The following is a 22,529-nucleotide window of genomic DNA, read 5'->3' as shown; positions in this document are numbered from 1 at the left end:
GGTGGCCTAGCGCCCTGGGCACATGGGGAGGGGGTGACCACGAGAGGGCGCCCGTGCATCGGGCACCCACATCCAGAGCTTTGTCACACCGCCCCCCTCCCCACCCCCTGCAAGCAAGTCTCCAGGGTCCCCAGCCACCTACCCATCCATCTGTCAGTCAGGAGTGGTGGGGGTAGGGGCGGGTGGGCACAGCAGCCTAAAGGACCAAGGTGCCCGGCAGTCCACCCCTCTGCCTCCCCCCTCCGCCTGGCGCGCGCCGCCTCTTTGTCTCTGCTCCGCCCAGACAAATGGCTGTTGGCAAGACATTGGATGCGCTCTTGGGGAGCCGTGTGCTCAGTGCTGCGGTGAGCAGGGGGCGCCACGTGGCCGCTGAGTGTCCCCCCCCTCCCACCCCCCATACACAGGATGGGGTGGGGAAGAGGGGAGGGGAGGGAGGGAGGAAGGCGGGCCCTATTTTGACATCTCATCAAAGAACTTGCCGCCCGCCCGTGTCTGCTCTGCAGCTGATGGATAAACAAGGATCTGCGCTGGCTTCCCGCCCCTCCACCCTCCCACTCCCACCTCCCCCGCTCCCCCCACAATCGGTTCAGGGGCGGCGCCGGAGGAGCAGACGCTCCACAGCCTGGCAGGATCAGATTTATTTACTGCCTCTGGCAGGGAGCCTGGGCGGCCCAGGGACTGCGGCAAAGATCCCTCGGCCACAGTGGGATCTCTGCTTCTCTCCGCCCAACGGGCAACCCCACCACCATCACCACCACCCCAATCTCCATCCCAGGGTAGGGGAGGTCTGCCTCCCCCACAATCCATGGCAACAGGCTGGGTGAAGCCTACGGGTGATTTAAGAGGTGGGATGGAGACGGAGGGGGCGGCTCACCCAGTAGGGAGAGGGGGGTGGTGGTGAACACTGGCCATCTTCTTCCCTAGAGTGGATAAGGGGATTGCAGCTGCCAGTTGGCAAACTTCCGGGAGACCAGCAGGCTCTGGAGTCCGCTTCCTCTAGGAGCTTTCTCCTGTCTCTCCAGACACGCTCCTAATTCCAAGGCCCCAGTAGCCCTTGCCCTTGAGAATAAATTAAGGAGTCTCCAACATCTACTAGATCCCAGGTGACGGGGCTGGGTCCAGATCTGTCATGGTGCCCTGGCCTCCCATCTTACAGAGTCCGGATGGCCACGGGGTAGAGCAGGGACATGTGTTCGGCCCCCTTAATGGGCAGTTTGCGGCTGGCATAGTGGTGCACGATCTCGGGCACGCTGCTGAAGGGCGGGCTGTTCTGGCCCAGCACATATTTATGTTCCTTGGTCCGGGACAGCTTCATGTGCATGAAGCCCTGACTGCTCCTGGGAAAGAGGAAGAGACTCTGGTGAGTTTGGGGGATCGAGGTATCTCCCCAGCCTCCACCTTGCCCTCTAGTAACCTCCACACCTGACATGGTGGTTTCTGAAGCTAGCTGAGGGTGTGTATGTGTGTGCGTGCACACGTGCGCAGGTGTGAAGGAGGGGTGTGAATGGAGATGGAGGTCAGTCCAGAGGTATAAGTAGCAGCATGAGACACTGGCTTTGTGGTGCGGACGCTGGCTGTGCTGAGAGACAGTGTGTGCACAGTGAGTGTGCAGGGTGTGTGCAGGTGGAAAAGGGAACCCCAGCACCTCTGCCCATCCGCCTGTGTGGCCCGGATGCCTAGGAGGGGCTCCTGATGACTCACAAGCCACCGCAGATGCCCTGGGCCAGACGATGGGTGGACACATGTAACCACCACCTTGTCTCGGTTGGGGCTCTCTCTTGGACTTGGGGAGAAAACAAGTTAATCTGGAAGCAACCTCAAATCTGGGAATGTTCAGCCGCCCCTGGGACACCCCTTTACCCTTTTGCTATCTGGGCCTTGGGCCCAACCCTTCTGCTTAGGATGACATCACACTTTTCGAGGCGGTAGCTCTGTTTCCTTCCCCAGGGAGGCCTCACTCCACCACCTCTCCCACAACAACCCAAGGAAATGGGCATTAGAGGTCCACGGCACCCGGCGCCTGCCAGCTCCCCATCCCTTAGAGTGGTAAAGCCCCCAGCAAGAACATTTATCCAAACGTCAGCTTAGTATGCCAGACCCCCCCCTCAAACCCCATCTGAAGCCCTCAGGCAAGAGGGAAGGAAGTGTTTGGAGGGACTCTGAAGCTTTTCTGCTGTTGGCTGGGGACAAGGGCTGGGTGTAGAGACGGGTGCAAAATAGGACCCACAAGGGGGCCTTTTTGAGCACAACCCCTTCCTTCTGAGAGGTGAGGCTGATGAGGCTGGCAAACCTCTTCCCCCTGCCTCCCCTGCTTGAAGGCACCTCACTAGGCACCAAGTGAATGGCGGGGAGACTGGAGGGAAGAAAGGGACAGAGGAAATTCACAGGCCTCTAAGTCCTACTCCTGCCCCCTCCCAATCAGAAGCCTTGTTGGGAGCCTAGTAGCCTCTGGGTTGAGAAGGCTGGTGTGTAGCAGGGTGTGGGACCACCTGTGGGTCAGAGATAGTGCCTGGGGCTGACAGAGACCGTGCAGGCCCAGGGGAAGGTGCCAAAGGGGCCCTGGGGTGGCTGGGCAATGGAACTGCCACCCTCCCTCACCTGCCCCATGCCAAGGCCCAGGATGAAAGCTGTGGGTAGTGTGGGCCTGTTTAACAGTGTGAAACTGACCCCTTCCCCACAGTCTACTTGGGGAAACTGTCTCTTCCCAAACTGCACCTTAAGACTTTCTTGTCAAGGGACAGAGTTAAGCCAAGAAGGGCAACAGGGGTCTGGGCACGCAGCCGCTATCAGCGGTACTGAGCTCCTGAGGAGAGGATGGCGGTGCACTTCAAACCCCCACCTCCCAACGGGTCCCAAGAGTCCATTATTAAAGGTCTCTGCCAAGTCCTCAGGGAGCTGGGTGGGACCAGCTGGACCACAGGGCCGGGGCTGGCAAGGCTCTTTGAGGAAGCTGTTTAATTACCAGTGAAAGCCCTTCCATTAGGGAGAGAAGAGAAACCATAATTGTATTTCAGAGAAGCCATTTATATGCAAACGAGGCCCCTGCAGATTGATGCTGCTGGCCAGGCCAGATCAGTCGATCTAAGGCAAGGCCTGCTCAGTTCCACTCCAGGGAGCCAGACCGCTGGCATCTCCCCTGGCATTGGCAACTCTGGATCACAGGCATTGCCCCGCTAAGGGGTGGAGCCCTGCAACTGAACAGTGTGGTTCTTGTAGTCAGATTGAGTCTAAACCCTGGACCTGAGGGCTTAATATGTGAATGTATTGTCTCTCTTGTCTGTGTCTCTCCCTCCATCATTCCCCTGTCCTCCCTATCTGTATTCTATCATATTCTTTCTCTCTGCCTCTTACTATCTGTATGCTGTATTTTCAGATAGGGTCTGGCTACATTGCCCAGGCTAGCCTTGAACTCCTGGGCTTAAGGGATCCTCCAACCTCAGCCTCTAAAGTAACTGAGACTATAGGCAGATGCTACGGTGCTTGGCTTGGGTCCTTTATTAGGTGGTGATCTTGAGCAAGTCAAAACTTAATCCTTGAATCTCTTTTAGGTGTGAAAGAAAGAGATCTGACAGGGTGGTAGTTGATGAGGAGGTGGGATATATGATTCTTGGTATGTTCCATGAATTTAAACAATGTTTAAAGCAATTCACCACTAAAGTTATGTGCATCAAATTGCCGACAAACTAATATTTCCAAAATGCTCCCATGCTTTTTTAATAATTCAGTTTGCTAGGCAAGGAGAACAGGAGGAAGAAATCTAAGTGATAACTACCAACCCATTTTGTGGAGAAACCAAGGCTCCAAAAAGTTAAGTGGTTTGCCTAGGGTCACCCAGCTAGTTTTTATCAAACCCAAGGGTATCTAACTATAGTTTGGTGCCTTGTCTGTTTTCTTTTAGAATAATCATCTCCCCAATAATGTGGTCTAACAGTTCCATATTTCCATAGATTGGATTTTTTTTTTTGGTTGGCCATGGGGCTTGAACTCTGGGTTCTGAAGAATGCTGTCCCTGCACTCTTCAGCTCAAGGTGAGTGCTCTACCGCTTGAGCCACAGCGCCACTTCTGGTTTTTGAGTGGTTTATTGGAGATAAGAGTCTCACAGACTTTCTTGCCAGGGCTGGCTTTGAACCTCGTCTTCAGATTTTTTTTTGGGGGGGGGGGAGTGGAGGGGATTGGTAGTGGTTATCTAATGCTCCCAACGAATTTGGTAGGAAGTGATTAGAGCTCCAGAGGTACATGGATACTCCACTCCAGCCTGTCTTATGTGGGGTGTAGTTCTACCAGGTAGAATTCCTGGTTGCTAAGAGGGATGGTCATTCTGCTAGGAATGGATAGGAGGCTTAGGGTTGTGCATATCTGCTCCTGAGGAGTGAGACTAAGAGCCAGGGACAGCGCTGGCCATCACAGCCTTTAAAGCTCAGACCTCTTCCCTGCACACACGCATGTGCATGCACACACCCACACGCACGCCGAGACCCTCAAAGGGGAATGGCTTTGTGTCCACGGTCCTGCCTTCCTCCTAGCGCCCAGCACCCCATTTCATCCCTGTAGATTCCCTCGGGCAAAGCTCTTTTCTCCTTGTCAACTTCTAGAACCTCTTGGGCTTCCATGAACAATGATGATGGAGACAATTTGTTAAGCGCTCAGCCTGGTGTGAAGCACTTGATTGGGTGTTACTTCATTCTTGCCTGTCAGATGGAGACTATTACTCCAAGTTATAAGGAAGGAGGAGGCCTAGACACATTAAGGGGGAGCCCCAGGCCATTCAGCCAATGGCAGAAGCCTTCTGAACTGGACACTGAGGCCCTATTCAGGAAGGGGGAGGGGAGGGAGGCTGAGTCTCAGGATCCCCCCCCCCCCCCCCGGTGTCTTTTGTGCAGTCACAAGTCATTCACAAGGCATGGCATGCTCCCGCAGGAACACTGGCATCCCCTCCCGCCCTGCCAGCTGTACAACTCCAGCCATGGCTGGCCCCACTCACTTGAGGGACAGGGAGAAGTCGTTCTTGCTGGTCTCACTGTTTCGCACCAGGTAGCTGGCCTCTTTGCACAGCCGGAGCAGATTCTCGGCGTCTGTTCGGCTGATGGCCCCATGGTACCAGCTGAGGATGGGAGAGAGGGAAGAAGGGGGCAGGGTGGGTATCTCTGCTGGGTCCCTCTCCAGCCAGGTCCCCTCCCCCACCCCCATTCTAGGCGTATCCTCCCACAGGGAAGCCAGTGCCAGAAAGGGGACCAAAACAAAACAAAACAAAAAAAAAGAGGGGGTGTCCCCGCCTGGACACAGACACTCACACCTGGTTTTCCAGCGGCAACGCTGGGTCTGTCCACTCGCCCAGGGGACTGCTGGGCTCTGTGCCTAGGGGCTTGGCTGACTTGGGGTTCCCTGCAGAAAGTCGGGGAGGTAGTCTCCCCTTCTCCTCCCGGCCAGGTGACAGGCAGCTCTTCTCGGATCCTTCAAACTGGGCTGTAGGGGAAGAGAGGGGTCATGGATTCTGAGGACTCTGGAGCTGGATTCCTGTCGGAATAGCCGGCGCCCCAACTATTTCCTCCAGCTCCCAAAGGAGGTGCAGTGCATGTTCTACGAGGGCAATGCAAGCTCACGACCCGACTGTGGGGACAGTGGGGACCCGCAACCCTGGGCCCATCCCCTGCTGGGGTGGGGGCAGGGCTGCGCGGCCTCCCGTCGCTGTGAGAGGGGAGGAGGGGAGGGAGGAAGGAGAGCAACACCAGAAACCACTTAAGCGGCTCCCTCAGGAGCAGCTGCTGGCCATCCCTTCTCCCATCCCCCCCCAGGGTGGCTTCAGGGCTGATAATATTGTTTCTTTCTCCTCCTCAGAGTTCATTACCGTTCTCCAAATCAGCCTGCCAAGCCATTCTGTAGAAATGACTTATTGATCTGAGAACAATTATCCGATTCCCCTTGGTGCCATCCTGACAGGCTAATCCTGCCGAAAGCCGCCAGACAGCCGGTCATCCTGCGCCCAAGGTCGCTGCCCACAGGCTTCCCTCCCCCACCCACCGCAGGGAGTGACTTCCCACAGGCGCCCATGCACAGGTGACAGACCCTCTCATGCACACGTGTACAGACGTGCTCACACACACGGATGCCCCCCCTACACCTGAGTGCCCATTCTGGGTAAAGCTGAGCGGAGATGGAAGAATTTGGTCTCTCTCTCTCTCTCTTTCAATCACCAGATAACCAGAATCAGACCTTCTTCAGTGCCAGCACCCTTCACCACCCCGCCTCTGGAGTATACCCTGCACTGTTAGACAAAGATCTACCTAAAGCCGGGCACCGGTGGCTCACGCCTGTAATCCCAGCTACTCAGGAGGCTGAGATCTGAGGATCGCGGTTCAAAGCCAGCCTGGGCAGGAAAGTCTGTGAGACTCTTATCTCCAATTAGCCACCAGAAAATCCGGAAGTGGTGCTGTGGCTCAAGTGGAAGAATGCTCGCCTTGAGCTGAAGAGCTGGGGGACAGCGCCCAGGCCCAGAGTTCAAGCCCCCCAACTGACAAAAGAGGTGAATCTGAAATAGTGGACTTTTGTGGCCTGGTGAGGACGTAAGGCCTCCCTTCAGTTACCTTCCCCATCGCTCCGTAGACAAGTCTGCCTCGTCCTCCTACCATGACAAGAGGGATCGATTCTTCCTGGGTTCTCCAAACCCTTCTCCACCTCTCAGCATCCCCAACCCAAGCCCCAAGGGGCCTCACAAGGACATGTCATGCTGGTCAGAACCACCCCCACAAGACCCACCGCTGCTGTCCTCCAGGCTGGGCTCAGGGAGGGGTGAGGCTGGACCGGAGACGTCCCTGTCCCCGTCTGGCAGGGAAGGGCTGCTGTCCAGCTGTCCCACAGGCGGAGGCCAAGGTAGGTCTTTGATGACCTTTATGTCAACTGGAGCCAGTAGCAAAGGGAGAAGAGAAAGACAGACAAGTGACAGAGGTAGACAGACAGAAGCAGAAGTTGAGACACTAAAACCCAGAGCCAGGACACAGAACAGCCTAGAAAAGAGGAGGGGCTGAGCCGAGTACCGGTGGCTCACACCTGTCATCCTAGCTACTCAGGAGACTGAGATCTGAGGATCACAGTTCAAAGCCAGCCCAGGCACTAAAGTCTGTGAGACTCTTCAATGAACCACCAGAAAACCAGAAGTGGCGCTGTGGCTCAAGTGGTAGAGCACTCTCCTTGAGCTGAAGAGCTGAGGGACAGCACCCAGGCCCGGAGTTCAGGCCCCACGACCAATAAAAAAAAAAAAAAAAAAAAGAGGAGGGGCTGAAGCAGAGGGGAGGACAGCTTCTGGGAGAAGCAACAGAACTTTGAGAGGATTGAGTGCAGTCAACAACTTTGACCAAGCACAGCACGGTGGCTTGGTCAAAACGTGGGGTGGGGGGAAGGCTGGGACCAGCAGGGCCCCGAGTTTTGCTCTGCCAGCCCGTGGATCGCGCCCTTCCTTAACCCTCTAGGGTCCAAAGAGATCAGGACAGCTAGCCAAGTGGGAATAGGAGTTACTCCCATTTCCCACAACGACACTCAGGTCTGTCCACAGACTCTTAGCACCTCCTCCCACCCTGCTCTACCCTTCTCTTTCTCTCTCTCTCTCTGTCTCTCCCTTTCTCTTCTCCTCCTCCCCAAGCTGGGAAGTCATGGAGGCTCAGGTTGTCAGGAACACTCAAGGTTGGAGGCAGATGGGTTGTTCTGCAATTGAATCTTGCCCCTAGATCCTGAGAAGAGTGATGCTACCACAGCGGCTGTGGGCCTGCTAACGAGGTTTGCTAATGATGAGCATAGATTTTCCCATTAAGCAACCCAAACAGTATTGATTCTCCAAGGAGACTTCGGGAGATAAATGGCCCATCCTCAATGGTACTGGGTTTTTTACTGGAAGCCAATCAGAAACCTGAGGTTCCCCTCTGTCTGGCTGCCCAGGGTGGGCAGCTGCAGGAGGAGCGTCTCTCCCACCCACCAAGTCCAAGGGGGTATTTAATTCCTCCGGATTCAGGACTTCAATCTTGAATGATGCTCTCTCCCAACTAGTGGCTCTTATTTTACCCGCGTCAGAGTGCACTTATGTACTTTTCCATGGAGGATAGGCCTGGGAGAGACAGTATGGTTAGGACAGGAGAAACCTGATCTTTATTCAGCAATCGGGATTCCTTTCCGAGATGCCGTAGGCCAGATACCCATAGTCTGCCATTGGGAGACACAGCTCTAGAATTCAGGTGACACACACAGCTATTCCATCGTTTGAAGTGTTGAATCCCATCATTTGTTAAACGTGCTTCACACAGGCCACAGGTTTCATCATTTCATATTGGAATTGCTCTATTTTTTTTTAAGTGTACCCAGCTTCCCCAAAGTGGAAGTAGCACAAACGTCTTGGTTTCTGAGAGGTGACAATGCCAGGGAAATGCCCTGCCCATTCTCCCATGCCTGCTACTCCCTGGCATGCTCTGTCTGTCTCCTAAGTCCCCGATTCTCTGTGCTATGGAACTCGCTGTCCTGCTGCGTAGTCCCCAGATCCCCAGGATCTATTCCTATGCTTCACCCACTCTCACCTGCAAAGGCTTTGGAAATCCGCTCCTTCTTCCACTCCCAGGGTTGGTCATATTCTTCGGGGGGCCGCTCATCATCCTCAGGCAGGCGGGACTCCCGGGGCCAGGGGGACCCCTCGGCCTCTGGGGTGGCTCCCTCTTCCTCTGGCTCATAGGGTGTATCGTACAAGGGCAAGGGCTGAGCTGTCATCTCCTTACAGCCCCGGATCTCTACCAGGGCACGAGAGGGAGAGGTATGAGCTAAGCCTAGCTAGCCGGCCATGCCCTCCCCCTCCCCCCACCTTTGGCAGCTATCTTTTGCCACAAGCCAGGCTTCCTTCCAAGGAGATGCTCCGGCTCTGGGGGAGTTCTGCAGCCACACATCCTGAATCCCTTGTCCTGGAAACACTTCCAGGACTCTTAACAGCACGGAGAAAAGGGAATTAGGGGCAGACAAGTGACAAAGAGACAGAGAAAGAATCCCATGTAACTAGTAAAATCAAGGAAGCTGAAGTTGACATGTTAGGGAAACTGAGGCACATCCTTCCCCCGTAATACATCTCCTTGTCCTTCTCTATCTACCTACCTACCTACCTACCTACCTACCTACCTACCTGTCATTTACCTTCCACTTAGGTTCATTCCCATGATATCGCGATATCACTTCACAAGTAGGAAATCTTTGTTGCTCAGACACTGCTGGCCACCCACTTCTTGAAACTTCCTTTTGACAAGTCCGTTTCACGACCTGTCTTCTCTCTCATCACTCCCATTCGGTCTTTCCCCCTGGATCTTGGCCTCTGTTTCCTAATCATCCGTGGCATCTCTATCTCTAGTCTCATTCCCGTGGCCATAAACAAAGATGTCAACGCGCTGTTTCAAACTCACCACCTTCTTCTATAGTTAGGGATTTGCTTTTGGGGATCACTGTCCTCAAAAGTGAATCTGGTACAAAGCTATGGAGCTATTCTCCAGAAAAATGTGTGCTCAAAAATTTCCACATTTGGGCGGGTGCCGGTGGCTTCACCTGTAATCCTAGCTACTCAGGAGGCTGAGATCCAAGGACCACAGTTCAAAGTCAGGCTGGGCAGGAAAGTCTGTGAGACCCTGATCTCCAATAAACCATCAGAAAACCGGAAGTGGCTCTGTGGCTCAAGAGCCCTCGCCTTGAGCTGAAGAGCTCAGGGACAGCGCCCAGGCCCAGAGTTCAAATCCCATGACCAACAAAAATAAAATAAAATAAAATCCACATTTAATTGCTGGGCACTGGTGGCACAACACCCCTCTGACCTCAGTGGTAACCACTTTCTCACTTGGTTCCATTTCTGAGCATTACATTGTTCTCCTTGGACCTGGTCCTAACTTCATTCTTTGCTCTCATGTCTTCCTATCTGGATCACTGTCAGAGCAAACCTCTAGAGCACAGACTCACATTTCCAGGACTCCAACAGAATAACAGTCCTCAGGGCTATTGGCTGGCCTAGCAAATGCTCATCCTCTTCCTCAGCTCTACCCCTTTGCAGAGACAGAACAATTCTAGTTCTTTCTCTTCTATGCAGTGAATGGCCTGCCCCCACGCAGGAGACCCATTGCTTCCCTGAATTGCCAAAGCCTTAAGAGGGCAAGTTCAATTCTGTCACCCACTGTAGTCACAGAACTAAGAAATATTCTCCGTCAGTAACAGAGTTGGCATTTTAATCTCCATTTGTTTGTGTCCTTAATCTTACGTCTCAGTTATTTCCAAGTTCAGGAGAGGAAGAAAGAGGTCTTTAATTATTGGCCTTGTAAGAACCCCCAACGATTTCCACAAAAAGCCTGCTCACTCAACTTTCTGATGTGTGGTTCCTTCTAGTCCATTCTGTACACCAAGACGTCAGTAATCCTCTTAAAATGTCACATTAATTCTGAGTCTTTCTTGCTTAGGAATTTATAATGAGTCCATTTCCCCTTTTGGAGCAAATCCAAATCCTTCGCTGCAGTTTTCAGAGTGCTTCCCTGTGCCCTCTTGGTCTTGCTCATCTCAGCTTTCAAGTATGACTATCCCTTCCCTACCATCCCTCCTTTCAGCTTGTCTTGGGGCTTTGGTTTCCACATATCTACTCTTGTCCTCTCTGATCACCCTCCCCCACGCCCATGTGAACTCTTTCCCTGGATCTTCTTTTGGCTTCGGATCCCCAAGGATCTCCTTAATTCTGAACGATTTCATGGCTCCTATGGTTATCTATGTTTCTAGTCCTATTTCTAGTTGTCCAAACCTGTTTCACTTTAGCACAAGGTCATCTGAACCTTATCACTCTTCCCCAGAGCTAGCTAGCGCTCCTCTTTTGGGGATCCTTGCTCTCTAGCCCATGCTGCAACCTTGCCATTCCTAACTATCTCAAATGCTTCTACCTGACCTTAAATTGCGTGACCTCCTCTAAGGCCTCAAGTTTCAATGAGTCTCTGCTCTCGTCTCCAAAATGACTCTATCTTAAATGCAGGGGCCATCTTGCCAGGGATCTGGCAAAGGCTTTCTCCGTATTTCTCCAAGAAAGTAGTCCTGAAGATGTATGAGTCCCGGAGTCTGTTCTGCAGAGCCTACGCCTCAGGAAGCATTTCCTCCGCCCCTGTCACTCACCAGCCATCATCTTTTGGGCCTTATAGGGTTCCATGTAGCCATCATTTTCAGGCACCTTCTCTGGGGCCCCTGGAGCACCTGAGGCAGCTTCACCAGTCTCCTGAGCATCAAATGGGTCCGCATAGTCTTCTAGGATTGCCAACTGTGGGAAGTGGGAAGAGGGCAAAGACAGCAGGCTTCAGACAGCTCGGATCTTCCCTAACTGACCACAGGAACGAGAGTCCTGGGAAAGCTGTGTTGGACTGGGAGCCCAGCTAACTCCCCAAGGATGGGCTCTGGGGCTTGGATGGGGACCAGGCTATTATTATGGCTCTTCTTTCGCAGAGTCCCCCACTTCTAGTCGACTGCCAAAATGGTACATCTCTTTTCTCTGCAAATGTTGTGTCTCGGGGCTATATGCCAGGCTAAATAGCCAGGAAGAGGCTACTTACTGTAGGGTCTTACTATCCAAGAAGAACACGTGTCTACACCAGGTGGTGGTTCAAAGGCAGGAATTAATTCGAAGGAGTGGTTACTAACGTGTTAGGAGAGTTCAAGTAGCAAGCCGAGAATCGTGAGAGAACTTAGACATTAGTGTGCTCCACGCTACCGCTGCTCCTCTTGGCAGGAAGGAATGGTGAGCACCCACTTGGTCACCATTCTGCTGTTTGACCTGCACAAGGGTCCTTGTCACATGGGCATCATTATCCCCATTTACAGAAACAGGAGGCCCCAAGACCACTTTGCTTAAGTGGGGGACTCAGGATTGGAAGCTATGCTCTTTGTGCAAAGAATCGTCGGATCTGCCACCAGTGGGTTTCTGGGCTGACCAGGAAGAAATATGCTTTCGGGTAGCTTTGAGGCCCTGTTGAAATCCCTGTGGCTTCCAGAGGACAGGGACAGGAAAGGCCTTAGTCCTCTATGTCCCAAGCTGTCCGTCTCTCCCACACAGTGGCTCACAGCCACCCTTCTGTCCTTGCTTCCAGTCAAGGCAGAGCTAACCACAAGCTGCCCGTCCTGCAAGGCGCCCAAGGTGCTCGAGGCTGGGGGTGGGTGGGTGGGGGCGGGGCAGCCACTGGAGACAATAGAGGCTTTCTCCAAGCTGGGCACTGGTTTTTCCTGGGGAGACGGAGCCCAGCCCACCTACAGCTGCCAGCACCCTAGAGCTCTAGGCCACTAGGAGTGGCTCTGGGGACGGTGGTGTGAGGAAAACCTGCCTTTCTCCCTACTCAATGCTAGGCATTTGTTCGGAAGTAGATTAGGCCTTGGAGAGCTGTTGGGGGGAACCACTCTGCCCTGAGAGGATTTGGGAATGGGGACCCACCCCCTTTCCCTTAGTAAGGACACCAGGGTGGTTCCTGTCTGTCATCCCAGAGCTCAGGAGGCTGAGGCAGGAGGATTGAGAGTTTTGAGGCCAGCCTGGGCTACAAAGAAAGACATGGACAGAGGAACAGAAGGAACTAATCCTAATTCTAGGGTCCCTTCAGCGTATTCCTTGAACCCCTGTTCGCCTCCAGCAACCTCTGAAGCACATTCTAGTGGCCTCTACCAGCCTTTCCTTCAGGTTTTCAGCTCCTTCGCCTCCCTCTTCACGTCTCTGCCTGAGACCACCATCTCGTACCACCCCATCTGTAGCACCATCTACTAGTCTGGGGCTCACTGGCATACAGGAGGCACTAGAAAAATGTCTCTACTCCATCACCACCCCTTTTCTCTCCGCCCTTGGTGTTCTTCTTTTCTCCAGGAGGCAGAGAAAAGAAATGTACTCACTTACATATACACTGCTTCTACACAGACCAATGGCATCCACACGCTTAGTCCTAAACCCAGGGAGCTCCAGAGCCTGTCCGCTGTTGGGGATTCTGCCTGTCCGCGCCCGTCTCACACTGTCACTCGTGGAAGCTTCTCAATAGCGTCTGACTCCCCTGACACTTTAAACCTCACACCAGCTTTCCAGGGCTTTGAGAAAAAGCACAAAGCGACTTCAAGTTCTACCTTTCCTCTTTGTTTCTCTCTGCCCATCCTAGCTCAGTGTTCTCGGGAAAACTCTGGACTCTTTCTTAACCATTTTCTCTTTGCCATGTCACTTTCCTGTTCCTCCACGACTGGCCAATCCTCACTCATTCTTCTCTTTCTTCAGAAAGTCCTTCTGGAACCCCTCTAAACACTTCCTTCCACCACCACCCCCAGGCTCATACAGGGCCTCTGGGCTGGCCTGTGATCACCTTGTGTGGTAAATGCTTGTTTTACTCAGGATCTCCTTCAGACTGAGCTTCCTGGGGGCTGGACACAGAGCCTGAACGCTGTCAGTCATTATGTTAAATCTGTTCATAGAAGACAGGAAAATGGACAAAGGAAGCACTTGTCCTAGTTTATTCAAGGGAAGAAGAATGCTTCTGGGTGGGGTGGAGTCATAAAGGGGGGACTTAGTCTCCCCAAGTGAGTCTGTGTTCCCAGAAGCTGCTCACGGGGATGAAGAGACACTCCTGGTCCAAGCCCCTGATGCCCCTTCCCTGTCTCCAATCCACACAGGCCCTTCGTCTTTCCTCGCCCGGTCTGATCAGAGCCACGCATAGCATGTTTCTCTCTGGAGTTTTGGGTCTGTGCCTAGAGCCACAACCCATCCCAGGCTGGCCTGGGCCTTCCCAGCGCCAGTCGCCAGTTGCCCATGGGGCAACCAGGTGGCAGCTCTTGTGGGTAGTTCAATGGTTCCTCTGTTCCACTCCTAGCTCCACGCCCTGCTCCAGGAAGCCCTGGTCCTGGGCTGGGGCGCCCATAGGATCTATGACAGCAACAGCAGTAAAGACACCAGGTTTGGCAGCACAGGTGGCTACCCTGGGCATGGAGGATACCAGACAGAACCCAGGCCTCCATGCTCAGTGCTTCTAGATCCCCACTGCTGCTCAATGGGGGTGAGCAAGCGGTCCCTATGAGCCTCTTACACAACGTGTTGTTTTGTCTGTGGTCCTTTGATCCCCCTTTGATGTGTCCTATACCCCTTCACTGGGCCTGGCACATAGTAGCCACACAGTGCACATCTGTCAGATGCCCAAAAGGCTCCCTTTCCTTTCCCGGGCTCCATCTGTGGGGTGACACCAGCATTCAGATCCCTGGTCAGTGTGACTTCTGAGTGATGAGCAGTGGTGACAGGATCAGACTCACAAGGAGAATCTACATTTGAACTAGGATCAAGACCAATGGCTCAAAAGGCAAAAAGAGAAGAACTACCAGCCAAGGGACTTCAGGAAAGGCTTCTAACACAGGGCTGGTATTTTGGCATGTCCACTGGTCATCCAGAATCGACTGAAAAGCTGGCATATTTCTCAACAAGTAGGTAAAGTAGCTGCTATCCAGAAGGTCCTGTGAGTTCCCTTCCTCTGGCCATCTAGAAGGCTGACTCTAGGCCCCTTGATTCTTATCTGTCAGCTAGGCATTGCCCTTCCCAGAGCAGCTGTCAGCCTTTAAATCTCCTTCCTGCCCACACCTGGTCTCCAAGGTAGCTAGCTCTGGTTTGGCCATCTGGCTTTGGTTTGGCCCTACCCCATGGACTGCAGGGGGTATGAACCCAAGGCAGAGATAGGAGGATAGACATTGCAGGATGTTGGCTCTGCAAGGTCCCCAAACTCTCTACTGTTGTGTGTGTGTGTGTGTGTGTGTGTGCGCGCGCGTGTGCGCGCGCACGCATGCATACAGGTAATTTTGAATCAGTGTCTCCCAATTTAGCCAAGCTGGCATCAGATTCACGATCTTCCTGCTTCAGTCTCCCTAGTGCTAGAATTACAGGCTTGTGCTACCCCATCAGCTCTTGCGCTTCTTCAGTTTACATTTGAGGTCTAGAAGCCCCTGGCTGGTTAAACTGTCATTGTAGGTAAGGGCAGAAAAGAGGGAAATGAAATTGTTAACAGTGCTTATTCGAAAGGCTGGCCCGGGGTGAGTGTTCAACATTTAATATCATCATCTTTTCTATTCAGGTAATGAAGGCATCAAGAGTTCTGATTGGTGACCAGGACACTGCCTGTCGGCAGCATGGAGAGGAGTGGGAGCCGGGTCTCCTGACTCTCGGTGTCTTGGCACTGTTTTCTATAAATGTGGCAAATGCAGCATCTCCTCTACTTGCACACTTAGAATTTATTTTAGGGTCCAGGGATATAGTTTAAGTGATAGAGCACTTGTCTAGCATGTCAAGACCTCAGGTTCAATTAAATCTCTGCACAGGAAAAAAAAAATTAGCCTTGGGAATTCAAGTAGCCAATAAACCTAAACACATTTCTTTTAAAAAATTAAACCATTTTGTTTCCTTTAAAGCATTTAACCACAGAAGCCCTAGGTTACTGAAAACCTATCAACCAACTAATTTGGAAAAAGGTAACACTACTTAACTTTCCTGAAAGTCAAGTTTTGGGTACCTATTGTTTCTACGTCCTAGGCTGCCTATTTTAATCTGCCTGGGAAACTCTTTCAACATAAAACAAATTGATTGTTTTGCCTTTTCTAATTACAAGAGCAATGCCAGGCTTACAAAACACTCAATGTATCAGACATGCCGCTGCTGCCACTAACCTTTGTAAGACCCTTTGGTGTATCCATGGCCACCTCAAGAATGCATGGCCAGCAAGGTCACATCGTTCAGGAAATTGTGAATTCAGCACAAAACAAGACCCCGATTTTCTTCTCTAAAAGCCTCCTTGGTGCTAGGTGCTAAGAGACTGCCCACGGATGCTCAGCCCAGAGCCAGGCTGCAGGGATGTGAACCATGCAAAGGTGTTTTAACATTCCTGTGTTTCATTTCATCCATAGGTAATTCAGGTATAGAATCTTCCTTACAGGGTTGTTACAAGTGTCATCTGGTCTAATACACATCCTGCTGCTTCAAAATGATATCAGCTATGAGGCAGGTACTTAGAAAATGTCAGCATGGGGCTGGGAATGTGGCTTAGTGGTAGAGTGCTTGCCTATCATGCATGAAGCCTTGGGTTCAATCCCTCAGTACCACAGGGGGAAAAAAAAGCCGGAAGTGGTGCTGTGGCTCAAGTAGTAGAGCTCTAGCCTTGAGCATAAAGAGGCTCAGGGACAGTGCCCAGGCCCCCCAGAGTTCAAGCCCCAGTATTAGCAAAAAGAAAAGAAAAGAAAATGTCAGGCACTATATTATTAAGGATAAAAAGATCAAATATTGGAGGAGGGCTGGGAAGGTGGCTCAGTGGTAAGAGTACTTGCCTTGCATGCATGAGGTTCTGGGTTCGATTCCTCAGCACCACATAAGCAGAAAAAGAAAAAAGCCGGAAGTGGTGCTGTGGCTCAAGTGGTAGAGCGCTAGCCTTGAGCTGAAGAGCTGAGGGACAGCACCCAGTCCCAGAGTTCAGGCCCCACGACCGGACCCCTCCAAACCTGGGGCCCTATTTAGCCAAGTCAGCTTAGCCATCCAAGATCACCAGGGTCCCAGCTAGTTCCTGGCTCCTAAGAGACAAGATTGTCAGGGCTGAGGTGTGACTGAGTTACTCACTGGCCAAGGCACTAAAGCACAGATGTCTTCCAGACAGTGACATTGGCACAGGTAGAGTGGGCAGGCTAGCCTTACAATCCCCTAGTAGCCATAAGCCTCAGCACCATGAAGCACTAGCGGTAGCATAGATGGCCAAAGCAGCAGAGGCCACAAAGGGCTAAGGCATCTAACCATTCTACAACAGTCCCTTAACCTGGACCCCTCTTCGCCATCCTCATCCTTTCCCGCGACTTTCCTCCTCTCGGTATCTCTAACAGAGAATGACTGCTCCCTTTGGGAGCAAATTCAAGTACAGAAACTCAGGCCAAGACCATTTTAGTACCTAGACGGCCCAATAGTCAATGAACACTGGATAAAGGATGGTCCAACAACTGGCAGTCCAATCATCATCTCAGGGCAAGAATGTCTTTTTTTTTTTTGCCAGTCCTGGGGCCTGAACTCTGGGTCTGGGTGTTGTTCCTCAGCTCTTCAGCCCAAGGTTAGCACTCTACCACTTGAGCCACAGGGCCACTTCTGGCTTTTTCTGCTTATGTGGTACTGAGGAATCAAAACCAGGGCCTCATGCATGCAAGGCAAGTACTCTACCACTGAGCCACCTTCCCAGCCCAAAATTGTTTTTTTTGTTTGTATCAGTCATGAGGCTTGAACTCTGGGGCCTGGGCGCTGTCCCTGAGCTCTTCAGCTCAAGGCGAGTGCTCTACCACTTGAGCCACAATGTCACTTCCAGGGCAAGAATGTCTTGTTCAACTCTAGACCCTTTGATGGCCTTTTACTTTTCCTACCATTTGTTTGCTTACTCCTTTCTAAACAGGGGCCTCGAAGACTCAAGTCTATATATGGAGATTACCCATTAGCTACATCTGCTTTTTTTTTGGTGGGGGGGGTGAGGAGGGGAGTAGTGGGGCTTGAACTCTGGGCCTGGTGTAGTCCCTCAGCTCTTCAGCTCAAGGTGAGCGCTCTACCACTTGAACCACAGCACCACTTTCACTTTTCTAGTGGCTTATTGGAGGTAAGAGTCTCAGGGTCTTGCCAGCCCAGGCTGGCTTTGAACCACGATCCTCAGGTCTCAGCATTCTCAGTAGCAAGGATTACAGGCATGAGCCACCAGCACCCGGCTTCTGCTTTTAGAAGTTCTTAATTCTTTTTTTTTTTTTTTTTTTTGTCGGTCATGGGGCTTGAACTCTGGGCCTGGGAGCTGTCCCTCAGCTCTTCAGCTCAAGGCGAGCGCTCTACCACTTGAGCTACAGCGCCACTTCCGGTTTTCTGGTGGTTTATTGGAGATAGGAGTCTCACGGTCTCTCCTGCCCGGTCTGGCTTTGAACCGCGATCCTCAGATCTCAGCCTCCTGAGTAGCTAGGATTACAGGCGTGAGCCACCAGCGCCCGGCAGAAGTTCTTAATTCTTTACTTTGGGAGCTATAAACTGTGTGCCTTTCCCAGAAAAAAATAGGAATGATCCTGATGCACACCATTTCTTGAGCAAGATGAAAACGCCAGGAACCAAAGCTCTGGTTTCAATATAAGGTGCCCTGCTAGCTTATTATCCATGTTGCTCCCCATCCCTCCATGTCTTGGCATGAAAGAGGCCAAGGACACACTGTGCAGATGGTCTCAGGCAGTTCAAAGCTTCATCCAATCAGGGGCCTAGGCCCCTAGCCATCCCCCTTCCCTAATTAGAGCAGGTTTTTTCCGGTTGAAGGTTGGAGAAAAGTAAGCAAATCAAAAGGACTGCCCAAGCTCTCTGGCCCCCTCTGCCAGAGCACAAGCCTGGGGAAGGTGGGACAAGTGCCCAGCACCAGAGGGAGCTCTTCCTGGGGCCATCTGCTGAGGCCCTGCCTGCCCATTTCAGGGTGCTGCTCCTGCTGCTCCCACACCTGCCCTGCCAGGCCTGCCCAGATGGCCAGAGTGCATGAGCCTTAGGCTGACAGCCAGAGTCCTGAGTGAGGAGAAAGCTAATGGTCCTACATGCTCTGGGCCTCTCAGGGTCCTGTTCAGGCCCTCATTCTCTCTTGCCTCTATACTTAATGGATGCCTTTCCCGCTCAGTCTATCAAGTTCATCACAGAAGCACCACCACCCCCTTTCATCCAACCTCCTGGCGTGGCCCCTCTGTTCCCCGCAATGGCCACTAGAAGAAGGAGAGAAGCCAGCCAGCACAAGGCCCACCCTGGTCTCCCAGTCTCCTCCATCTCACTTCAGGAGGAGGCCCCAAAGCAACAAACCTCAGGGCCTTGAAGAGCTGAGAACGAGAATACAGCAGGCATAGGGTACAAAACACCAGTTTGGCCAGAGCAGGGGCAAGGGAGCTCACCATCCAGGAACAGCACCTTACATGAACCCTACGCCACTGTGCCACTCATAAGGCCCAAGGGATGCTTAGGTATCGTGCTTATGGTAAGGATTCAGGGACGCTGGGTTTTACCTAGAGGAAGTTGCTGACTCTAAATAATGGGGGAGCCCTTGCAACTGTTAAAGCCCATGAAACAGTGTCCCAGCTCAAATGGCACTCTGGATTCTTCTCATCATATTCGCAGAAGAAAGTACAGATTGTGTGGCTCCTGGAAGAGCCTGCTGGATGTCATTCCTGCCCCTCCAGCTGCCAAAGGAGTCAGCCATGTCCTGGCCCCCTCAGGTCTGAACAACCTACAGATTTCAGAGCTGACCCAGGCTGAGGCATAGATGCTCTCCAGTAAGAAGAGACTAAGAGTCTGTCTGAATGATTTCAGTGGGTTCAGCACCTTTCTTGAGGTCTCTGGAAAAATGTGCAAGGGAAGGATGACCCTCAGACTACCCTGGGAGTGGATGGTCACCGTTCAGGACATACGTATGCCAAGAATTTGTCAGACACTTGGGCGACACAGACATGAGGAGGATACAGTCCTTATCCTGGAGGAAACCACAGCTTGGTGAGCAGCCTGTTAGGTCATTCTTACCCACTTACAGAGAGGAAAAGGGTCCAGGACAGCTTAAGGCCATGTGCCAATAGCCTGTGGTTTAGAGAAGAGATTAACTGATCAGCGGAGAGACTAGGGCCTAGCTACTCCCTGGGCCTCAATGCCACACCATCAACACATATCACACAGCCACATGGTCCTGAGGACAATTAGAAAGGAGACAGCACAGCCTGGGACACCCTAAGGAGTCTGGCCTACAATGGGCAGCCATGCTTCACAGCAGGAACTACGGGAGAAATTACTCACATTCCTGAGGCTTCTTTCTGACCTTGACACATCTCTCTCATCCAGAAGTGGGCAGAGTGTCTCTCCACTAAAATCCTCCATTCTAGAATCCTGTGATTCAGACAGCAACTTTGCTCTCCGATCCAGAAAATAAAAAGTCCTCTTGCATAGGAAAGGTTACTGAAGCTCCAGGGCCGAGCTCCCAGGGAGTGCCAGGGTAGCTCACAGTCTCTGACCTAGGACTTAGGGCTGTGGGGGCCTGGGGATGGCTTTCAGCTGTCACTCTTCCAGGGAAGGCTATGAGTGGAGGCTTTGGGGTGTGGGGAGGGTCTCTGAGGGAAAGGAGACATCTTGGGGAACAGTGACTTGCCTGCTGTCCTCTCTGCCCCATGAAGAGCCATCAAAGACTGTACAGCTTCTCTGAGAATGGATCTAGGGGGAGGCAGGCCTAGAGGACATGGGCTCTGCTTCGGAGCCCTATCTAGGCAACAGGTCCTGAGCAGCAACTGTACTCATGTGTGTGTATGTATATGTGTGTAGGTGGGAAGGGGGACCAGGAAAGAATGGGCCTGTAGCCTCTGGAGATAGCTGACTACCCCGGTATAATCAGCTTCCTTGGCAAGAGCCACACAGTGCCCAAAGCTACTATCCTGAGAACAGCTCACTCGGTTCTAGTTGCCACACTGGGGGGGGGGGGGGGGGGGAGTTAAAGCCGAAGTCAGCCCTTGCTGTGTCTACAAAGAGAAGCCCTTGCCTTCTTTTCGGGAGGGGGGGTACCTGTAAGGATGCTTAGGCTCAAAGAGGAGGAGGGGGAGAGGAGGAGGAGGAGTGAAAGGGAGTAGGGATGAGAGAAAGGAGGGGAAAGCTTTGTGCAGAATCTACCCTGGGGGGGGGGAGGGTCAGAGATCAAAGGGCAGAGAAGCCGCGGCTCGGAAAGGGCTGCAGGGGTGAGGGGTGGGGTGTGCTTCCCCATTCCCGTTAGATCAGGCTGGGGGAGTGGGGGTGGGGGAAGGTGCTGTGGAATCAAGGAGGAGGAGGAGGAGGGTCACCAGTCCGGGGACCACGGGCAGAGTTTGGGGGGGATTCCTGTTCGCTTCCGATTTAGCTGGTCGGGAACCTGAACAAAGGTGGGCTAAGACCTCGAGCCCCGGGGTCAGGGGCCGTGACAGCCCCGAGGCCCAGGGCCGGCCAGGCGCCACCTTTGTCCCCCCCCCCCGGCGACCTCCAGGCCTCCCCTCGGGCCCACCCGCCCCCGCACTCACCCTGTCGCTGCTGGCCGGGGGTCCCGAGCTCCGCTCCTCGGGAGGGGGCGCCGGGGGCCCGGGGGTCTCGACCCGGATGAGGCGGTGCGGGGGCGAGCCGTGGCGCGGGGGCGGCGTGGGTCCCGGGGCCGCGGGGGCGGCCAGGGCGGCGGAGCCCGACGACCCCCCGGAGGAGTAAGGGTCTTCGAAGTCGCGCTCTCGCTGCAGCCTGTAGGCGGCCAGGATGTCCGGGGGCGGCGCGGGGGGCGCGGCCGGGCCGGGCGCGGGGGGGCGGTAGTCGGGCTCCGGGGGCGCCGGCTTGCTGCCCCCCCCCGCCGCCGCCGCCGCCGCCCCCCCCACCCCCGCGGAAGCCCAGGTGCTCCCGGAGCCACTTGGCTACTCCACCGCTGCCACCCCCTCCCGGACCGGCCCCGGTACCTCCGGCACTCCGACGGGATCCTCCCGGGCCGCTCCCGGCGCCCCCCTGCGCCCGCGGCCCCGGGCCGGAGCCCGCCGGAGGAGCTCCGCTCAGTAACATGGGGCCGGCGGGACTGGGCGAGGGGAGCGCGGGAGCCCGGCGGGGGCGTGGCCACGCCGCCGTGGGGTGGGCGTGGCTTCGGTGGACGGGGCGGGGCCTTCGCAGGGGCAGGGGGCGGGGCCTAGCCAGGCGGGAAGGGGCAGTGTGTGTGGGGGGGGGGGGGGGGAGCCTTCAATAACAAGGGAGGGGCGGGGCTCTGCTGTCTCTCGGGGTCGTCCTCGCTCCGCCCCGGAGGTGAGGAGCGGATATCATCTCCTCACCTGGGATGGATGAAGTGGGGACCCCCTCCCCCGGAGATGAGGATGCAACTCCTGGGCTAGGGTGAATCCTCCTGCACGTGTCATCTGGGGGTGTGGGGGGGGGCGCATCCATGCATCCCCATCTGTTTCCCTTCTCCATCTCCCAGAAGGTGCGAGATGCTGAAAAGGGGGGCCCCACCTACCTCCTCCTGCCCCCGCAGATACCCAATCCAGGCCAACCCTTCCCGCATCACACCCACTTGGCCCGTGTCGTTCCCACGGACCCCTCTCCCCCCCCCCCCCTTTGCGTGCAAACAACCCTTGCACAAATATCTCCAAAAACAGGCGCACCTGCCCAGAAAAGGCCCACCCAGCCCGCAAGGCGGTGTGCACACTCGCAGAAATCCCTTTAAGCCACATCCAGGGTTTCATTGTCAATCATGTGAATGACAGAATGGAAACAGACACGTCAATAAATCAAGTCTAGAAACAGTTCCAATGTTGTCTATCACAACCCCTTATCCTCCCGAGGCTCTGATGCTCAAGCCCTAAGCATTTTTGGTCTTGGAAATAAGGCCAATTCCTCACCGGAAGTGTTGTAGCCCTGAAGCCAGGGCATTTGAGTTTGGCTCAGCTGGGGAAGGTCTCAGTGTGCAGTCTGTAGCTCCCATCTTCCTGCCTTAGCCTCCTGGGTGCTGGGACTACA

At 53.8% G+C, this 22,529-nt stretch overlaps 1 protein-coding gene across 1 annotated transcript; it reads right to left on the bottom strand.

Moving 5' to 3' along the window:
- Positions 1-619: 619 nt before the first annotated feature.
- LOC138804892 (SH2 domain-containing adapter protein F-like) lies at positions 620-21,601 on the bottom strand. Its single transcript, XM_069989404.1, is given in 8 exon segments — positions 620-1,337; positions 4,983-5,102; positions 5,293-5,464; positions 6,755-6,895; positions 8,557-8,763; positions 11,150-11,291; positions 21,068-21,397; positions 21,399-21,601. Coding segments are annotated over 8 exon segments (1,485 nt in total). The 5' UTR covers positions 21,585-21,601; the 3' UTR covers positions 620-1,150.
- Positions 21,602-22,529: the final 928 nt, after the last annotated feature.

The sequence above is a fragment of the Dipodomys merriami genome, unplaced genomic scaffold, assembly GCF_024711535.1.
Source record: "Dipodomys merriami isolate MVZ:Mamm:240054 unplaced genomic scaffold, mDipMer1.0.p SCAF_379, whole genome shotgun sequence".
In the NCBI taxonomy this organism is placed as follows: Eukaryota; Metazoa; Chordata; class Mammalia; order Rodentia; family Heteromyidae; genus Dipodomys; species Dipodomys merriami.
Note: the sequence above shows the minus strand (reverse complement) of the source record. Positions and strands in the feature narration are given on the sequence as shown.